At 36.3% G+C, this 8,610-nt stretch overlaps 1 protein-coding gene across 1 annotated transcript; it reads right to left on the reverse strand.

Moving 5' to 3' along the window:
* Positions 1-5,556: 5,556 nt before the first annotated feature.
* On the reverse strand, positions 5,557-8,371 carry LOC147334568 (low affinity immunoglobulin gamma Fc region receptor III-B-like). The gene is made up of 6 exons (XM_086285947.1): positions 8,326-8,371; positions 8,080-8,124; positions 7,666-7,926; positions 7,329-7,574; positions 7,001-7,117; positions 5,557-5,582 (listed from the first exon to the last, which is right to left on the reverse strand). The coding sequence occupies exons 1-6, from the start codon at positions 8,354-8,356 to the stop codon at positions 5,557-5,559; spliced, it is 726 nt and encodes a 241-aa protein (XP_086142073.1). The 5' UTR covers positions 8,357-8,371.
* Positions 8,372-8,610: the final 239 nt, after the last annotated feature.

Below are 8,610 nucleotides of genomic sequence, written 5' to 3' on the forward strand. Positions count from 1 at the left end.
TGTTGCTGTCTCCTTCCTACCTTTGCCTCCACCATGATGGTGGGTGGTGGTGGGGGGGACGTAACACCTGGTAATGAACTAATCATTTTATTCAGGTGTATTGACTCAGGGTGATATCTAAAACCTGCAAGACACCGGCCCTCGAGGCCTTGAATTTGACAGCACTGCCACTGCCTTAATGAATACTTTAACCTCCTAAGACCTGAACTCTGCCATCGCATGCATTTTTAATTTCTCTCTGATATTTGGGCTGATTGACACCTGATAAATGTAAATACAAAGAATTTTTTTTAATCTAATTTTTGTTTCTGAGAAAAATGAGATCCACATGTGAGCATATTTGTTTAAAATTTCAATAGAACAGTGGCAGTATGATGTCCTCGTAAGTGGATATCAGGCCCTTGTAGAGCAAAATGCAGTATTTTGGTCTAGACAACCCAAAATGTGATGTCCACATCTGTGGACCCCAGGTCCCATGAGGTTAAGTTTAGGTTACTCACACCTTAATTAATAAACATGAAGAAAAGGCTTCACAAGGGTGGAATGGACTCAGTTGAATTTAGAATCAAAGTCACAAGTTGAATTGCAATCACACCAGGTGAAATTATACAGAGTGCACGGGACTGGAGTTTCCAGGAATCCAGGGATGGAAGGAAAACGGATCCAAAACACACTCCACACTCCACACATCCACTTTAATAATCCTTTTCAGCACTCACGCTAACATCCTTTTCACACCTCACTGCCATACTCAGGGGAACAGATCAGGAAACAGGGACGGGTCAAGGAATTTCTATACTAGGAAACGCAGTAAGAACAGACTGGAACTTCACATGGAAAACAGAGGTTAATAGAGCTGTACTGACTAGAGTTACTCAACAATCCAGCAAAGAAGCATTCTGAGCCATCATCTTAATTAAATAGCAGCTCAGGCAGATTCCCAGCAGGTGAGTGATTACAACAGGTGCATGGGCCAAGGGCGGGAGCCCAGCTGAGCTCAGGTCAGGCAGATAGGAGACACAGGAGAGTTAGGAGAGAGAGAGAAAAACAAAAACAACATGTGGCCTGAAACTAGTTAACATGGAATGTATTGTTTTTAAGTACTTTTCTTAACTTCATCTGTATAGGTGTTCCATGCACTAACTCCTGTGACTGTAATGCTGTAATATTTTACATTAGTCCTTACTAAAGGCTACCTGAACATAAGGATTCCTCTCAGGTCATGAGTATTTGGTCTTATTTGGAACAGGTTCTGAATGTTGTGGGGCAAAAATGTGTTTGACGCTTTATACGTTGTGTGTGCAGTTCTGAGGTCAACCAAATCCTTAATTTTAAGAACATTAAATTTAATAAAAAGTGGATTTGATGGTTCTCTTGAAGTGGTTTTATTTATGATCCTTATTGCTCTCTTTTGCAGAATGTGTATTGGATGGCTGTGTCTTTTATAGGTGTTCCCCCTCACATCCACACAATATATCGTGTATTGTCTAATTCAATGTTCTTTATTGTCCGTTTACTATTGGTAGAATGTCATGAATACTTTGAAACCCGAATTTATTTGTATTTATTACGTATTATTTGAATTCAGCACATAAGGTATAACTGTCTCCAGTCTTACCAACTACATTGCAGAATAGAAGGGATTTTCTGCTATGGGCTGGTTTATACCTGGTGACGGGATCTTTCTGCTTTGATAACTGAAATAAATTAGTTGGTAGCCCAGTTTTTTATGTAATAAAATGCTTATTCACCTTAGATTGTTACACATTGCTAGGTGATGTCTGCTGTTGGTTTGCTGGCAATGCCACCATTAAATAGCTCTTAATCACAATGAGTCTCACCTTGTGGCTGAGTATGTGGGCTAAGCTGTAGTAAATGGGTTTAGAAGTCAGAAGACAATATTCATCTGCTAGAGAAAAACAGTGGGAGTGAAAGGATAGACAACGACAGAAATATTGGTGGTGAGACTTTAAAAAAAAAAAGAAGAAGATGCTTCAGAATTACAATCTATGTGGTTTTCCTTTGAGCTGTAAGTTCAGTAAGGTCAAATTATCATAATAGTATAAAAACATATAAACATAACCCCCATTCGGCACTTTTTTTTCTGCTTGCAACTTCATATAAATAATTTCCTACCCTTGTTAATAAAATCTCATCCTGCCATCCTGTTTTGTTTTGTTTTTTCTCACAGCAGCAGATGTTGATATACCTGTATTCAGTCTGCTGGCCTTTATGGACAGGGAAACTCAAAACAAGAAAAACTTTAAAACATGTATAAAGTTCTCAAATATCGATACTTTTCGAATACTGGTGACGCCCGTATAATGTAATTCATCCACAATGCTTGGAGTTATTTAAAGAAAAGTAACCATTATTCTGGAATTGTATTTATTTATTACAACTTTTTAAACTCAAGGAGGAGATGCAAATCCCTTTGATGTTGCATCCGCTAAATAAAACATGTGGAGTTATCTACTGTAATGACTCCTTGTGACAAGGGAGCTTTATTACATATTTTATTATTACATCTTCTAAATCTAAAGCCACATATTTCTGAGATAAAATAATAAAAGACCCTAACCCTAAAACAAAGCTTTTTTGTTCTTTTTTCTTTTTTTACAATATATTTTACAAGGGGTACTGTAACAGCTGCCTTTTGTGACAGGGGGTGCTGCCGCACTTGTATTTCACATGGCCTTTCTCTCAGGCGTCACCAAATGATTAATTTGCATGCAATATTGGAATCACATTTCAACAACGTTAGTCATATAAATGTTTAATCTTAAACTCTATTGTCAGTGATGCTTACAGAATTAAAATCACTGGCTCATTTTTGCTGCTGAAAGAAAACATAGCATTTAAAAAATGTATATTTTCTGTGTTTTCTATCAAACCAAACTAATGCTGCATTAAATACACCTTGTAATGTAATGTTCCCCATGTTCACATTCTGCCTGTGATGCATTGACATTATAAACAGTCTTATTACCACGAACCCTACAAGTAAACAGTTTTACACATATTTACTCCTTTTTGTTTTGACCAAGATATACTACAGATAATTGATATTTTTAAAGGATACAAATGACAGGAAATGTATACAAATATATTCCCAGCTATGGTGTGGGTACTTTAGAGATGTTTAACAGAGTTATGTTGGAATTTTACAGACATTTACATTTTTTCAAACTCCACAGGATGCATCTGCTTATAGAAATCTAAAGTTACAGCCGTCGAAGTAATCAGTAATGTATGAATGATAAAATCAATGGTTTATATTTTGGTTTATGGTTTTTGTATATGGTTTATATAATGGTTTGTATTTTCCATTTATGGTATTTATCATCATTTCTCTGATTTTCCTACAGCGAGGGAGTCCCACCAGCAGCAGCAGAGCTGCCATTGCTATGCACGACGAGATGCATGTTGGCTGTAGGCTGTGAGAAGGAATCTTTCTGAGTCGCTTTGACTCAGAAAGATTCTTTGACTATGACTGCAGAGATGATATAAAGAAACTATTGGATGTGCTCACATTTGGTAACGCTTTAATATATAAATCATCATTATTGTTTATCACTGGCAAATTCAAGAACTGACAATTGACCTGAAACTGCAGTTCCTCTAATGTCCACATGAGGCTGTCTCCACTGTCTCCCTGGCTGTGACCCAATCCAGCGACTGCACGCTTCGTAGTACGCGCACTTCACGGACTACGTATGACGGGTACTACGAAGTACGAGAAGTGCGGAAGAAAGAGGCTCGTGAAATGGGACGGCCTACCCTTCCAAATTTTCACCACCAGCTTTACCTTCCCATATCACTCCTCCCGATCAGCAAAATGGATACAGACCACGTCCTTGCGTGTGTCATCTCTCTGCTAATTGAAGAGATCCAACAACTCACCTGTCACCGACAGTAACTAATTACTGATTACTTCCCCCCAAAAAGTAATCCCGTTACTTATTTTCAAAAGTAATTAATTATTTAGTTACTTAGTTACTTTTTAAAAACACGATTTACAACCTGAATAGGTGATAAAGTGATAGAGCTTTCAGCCCAATTCTACTTTTTCTGCATAATCCATCATACAAAATGTAATCAAATGGAAAGGTCCCTTTTTTTTAACTTGTTTTATCAGTTTTAATCTTTTAACTTTAATCATCAAGCAAAAATTAAATTATATGCAACATTCTCTGAGTTGAATAAATGAGTTTAACGTTTAAACCTATTTTCTGCACATTCCAGCACATAAAATAAAATTTTTTTTTGTGTTTACACTCAGTCTTTCAAATAAATGGAAGTAGAACACAGCAGAAAATAAATAAAATCAAAGACTCAGCGGTCCTGTTGCTCTATTTTCACCTGTATAGCAGGAGGAGGTTTGCCCTGGTGCAGGTGTGCCACGGTCAGTGGAAGAAGCCGCGAGTTTGTCTGTGAATTTCCCATTAGGTGGTAACGTACTCGGTGCTTGCTCGGAAGTTAAGGGGTTTTTTCGCTGTAAAAAGAAGTTTTCTTCCCACGCAGTGAACAGCGGACACTAACAGCGGTCACTTTTTACGGAATCAAACTCAAAGTAAGGTCAGTACTTCCACGCTTTAAACGCTGCACTCTCATACTCTCTCCCACACTCCATATATTATCCATTGTTGATCTGCACACAGCTTTTGCCGCGAATGTCGCACTCGCTTACGTCATTGTCATGAGACACTCTCGCAACAAATCGCGGTTTTAGTAGCGCAGTAACACAGCGTGCTTACGGGAAAGTTCGTAACTCCGTTGCATCACTGTGATGTAATCGTCCCACAAATGTGGCCTTAGAAGGATGCAGCCCATGAATTTGGACATCCTATTGTGTAAAACTAATGGCATAGGGAGAGGAAATTCTGCTGAAATAAATCATATAGTCACTGACCTTATTTAGCCTCTCAAAATATAATCTACTGTAACCTATTGAGGCCAAGCCCACAGGAGTTGAGCACTTCCTTCCTCACTCAGCTCCTGACTTCTGCTTTTCACACAGTCTGACCAAACAAAAGTAGAAATTCACATAATTTCTTTGGCTTTATTGAAGAGAAATTGCAGAATGAAATAAGACACCACTTATTTGTTTCGGTACTAGACCACACTTAAAGTCAGTTAAAGTCATTCTCAGTATCAAACATGGCAGTTATATTTGATTGCTGACCACAAACTCAGTGCATCTGTTTTGGAAGAAAGTAATGTGACACTTATTAGATTAGAGGTTGACCTCAGTGAAAAGCTGCAAAAGCTCTTTCCGTGTAACAGCATTCATACATGTCTAAAAACAGAAAGAAGATCAAACAAGTTGGCTAAGCTTCAACGTCTGTATTTCAGGCAGGTGCCTTTGCTTGTGTTCAAACTTTAATATATACTTATAACCAAATAGGAATGGCAAATAGTTGTATCTGACTAATTAAAGAAAAGCTATAACTGTCCATACACTTGTTACCATACCAGTTGACAATAACAAAAACAATATATGATAAAACCAGGTTACTTCTTTGTTTTCGCTCTCACTCAGAGGTGATGATGTCTTCAGACAGCTCTCTCACTCTGAAAACCTGTAAGACACACAAAAGAAGAGTAGAAGATAAAACAGAATAGAAAAAGTTAACAATAGTTTAATAATAAAGTAGTAATAAGATAAGCTAAGACAATTTTTTTGTCAATGTAAAGTCATAATTAGCACAATAGCACAAAGATATTGGAAGGTATAGTAGCGCAACAACGCAGAAACAAAAACATAACAATGTTCTAAGTATTACCACCCAATTCCCAAAGTAGTAACCACTTAATGTCCAATTAATATCATAGTACAGTGGAGGTATACTACATCAAAAATGCTTCTTCATCTTGTAATGAAGAAGGACAGTGGGGGTGATGGGAATAATAACCACATCAACATTGGTGATGATGGTCTCTGTCTGTTATTCAATCTGTTTCTTAGGCTTGATTTAAAATTTTAGGAAAATCTGATATTGAGGGCTACAAAAAATCATTCCTACATCACCCCATTTTGTAAGACTGCTAACAGAACAGTGAGCTAACAAAAACCTTACATTTCTAAATGAATTTTTGCTGTTTGCCTGATAACTCTCCATCAGTCACAAGAATATCAGCTATTCATAACTGTTTGTTGTATTTAATGTTGCCTTTGTACGAAACTAATAATAATAATAATGGACTGGATTTATATAGCGCTTTTCAAGGCACGCAAAGCGCTTTACAATGCCACTATTCATTCACTCTCACATTCATACACTGGTGGAGTCAAGCTACAGTATTTGTATTAGATTTACTGTACAACATATCCTCTATGCCCTAGAAATATTAGTTCTAATATGTTTAACTTTTTTTTAAATATATGATGACCTCTACATCATATATATTTTTGTTTTATGGGTGGTCCAATGGTAAAATTCTTAATTGTATTCTACTTTTTTTTTCTTCTGTAGTAGAACGATTTGCTACTCACTGAATATTATTATTTAAAAGTAATTGGGTTCAATTTAAAGTGAATTTTAAAACTGAATGCATGTTTGAAGTTGTACTTCATGCCACATGTAACTACTGTATCTTGAGCTGTCTGAGATACAGTATGTGTCTAAAATAAGAGCTTTAAAATTGCATTTATAGTATTTATTTATAGTTGTATGGTTTTCATTTACGGTCTACGTTTTGGAAACTCAAATTATCACTCGCATCTATACATAATAAATACATAAAAGTCAAACAAAGCTACAGACAACATCACATGAGAAAACAAATGCAATCCTTTTCTTCACAGAAGTATTTTTGTGATATTGTTGTTCAGTAAAATACCTCCTGTCTTTCCTTACCTATTATTTCTTACAGCTTTCACTTTTATTTAAAAAACCTTTGGGAAAGAAAATCAGACACAGTATCTGCCTTACAGGCTAATTTTTAATATAATGATTATAATAATAATAATAATAATAATAATAATAATTTTAATTACCTCTCTTCCAGTAGCCTTTGCCAATATGATACAGGCCCGCTGTCACCAACAGAGCACTGACTAAAATGGTGGAAATTATCCGTGTGGCAGGAGAGGAGGAATGGCTCCCCTGTTTCTCTGGATTGGTTGTGTAATTTAAATTTTGAGAATCTGAATGATGGTTAGCAAAATAACAAAGGTTTAAATGAGGCAAGAATGGTAAACCATGAAATGTTAATTTCAACTTCTTCATAAAGACATTACACAACAGCTTTGCATAAAGAGGATCAACTTTTATTCATATTACAATTATAAATAAACCTTATTTTAAAACATCCCAGTGTCTCACCTGTGATGTTCAGCCAGCTCACTGGTGATTCTCCAGCTCCTGAGATAACACACTTGTAAAGTCCTTCATCTGACTTGGAAACTCTCGGGATGGTCATGTTTCCTGTGGAGCTTCTGTGGATGAGATATCCATTTTCGTAGAAATCAGCTTTGAAGTTGGAGGATGGAATTTGGTTTCTGCAGCTCAGTGTCACAGTTTCTTCCATTAACACAGGAACAGCAGGACTCTCCAAGATCACAGGACCAGCTAAATGAGATGCATTTATCAATTAAATACAGGAAATTAAATGTAATTATAATATATCATAAAATATTGTCCTTCTTTAAAAGTAGGCTACCAGTGACAGAGAGGTTGATAATGTTGCTCCTTGTCCCTCCTTCAGTCTCATACCAGTACTCTCCACTGTGGTCTGTATAAACAATTTGAATGGAGCAGGATGATCCTGTTGGTGTCCTCTTGTTAGCTTTACTACATGATTCTACTTTCCCATTACTTTTATGCACAACTTCACAATAATTGACTCCTTCACAGTGAAATGTCACTGGTTCATATTCAAAGAACTGCAATCTGTTTGGAACAACACGAAGAGAAACTGCATCTGAAACAAAGAAAAAAGTAAGACTGTTGAGAGTTTCAGTACTAAAACTGGCATACTGCACTTAAACATTGAACAAATAAAAAGGTCAAAACAAGTAAAGTTCCTCCTTCATCCGCAACATGTATTAATGCAAGCAAAACCATTGGTACTCACCAACTTTATGATCCAGTACACACAACAGAATCATGATGGTAATCACTGAAGAGAGATAAAAGAGTGGAGTACTGTATAATTACTAAATATACTAAAATTAAAGTATTACTACATCTTATACATAGTCCATAAAAATACCATAGCCTACTTTTCTTACCTAAAACATAAGAAATAAAACTGTCATGTTTTTAATCAGAATGAATGACCTAAATTTTATAATGATGTAGAAATAGAGCAACTACTCACACTGTCTGATGCAGAGAGCTCTGATCTCCATGTCGTCTTGATGTAGATGGAAGACTTAACAATAGTGAGCACAGGTGTCTCTTTCCTACTAAAAGTATTTTTAAAATAATTAAATAGTTTTCAGACTTAATGCTATTATATAGTTTTACAAAACAAGCGTTCCCAAAGAAGCTGAGCTGTTTGTGTGTCAAGTCAAGCCTCACTGTTTCAGTTCACTGTCAGTGGGCGGAACAACAAACCAGTTCAAGATTAATACTGTGTTTGATGCAGCTTGTTGACTGGTTT

Source organism: Aulonocara sp. 'chitande type north' Nkhata Bay, linkage group LG3 (genome assembly GCF_057382095.1).
Source record: "Aulonocara sp. 'chitande type north' Nkhata Bay isolate Kocher_YH1m ecotype deep benthic linkage group LG3, A_spYH_male_GT1.1, whole genome shotgun sequence".
NCBI lineage: Eukaryota > Metazoa > Chordata > Actinopteri > Cichliformes > Cichlidae > Aulonocara > Aulonocara sp. 'chitande type north' Nkhata Bay.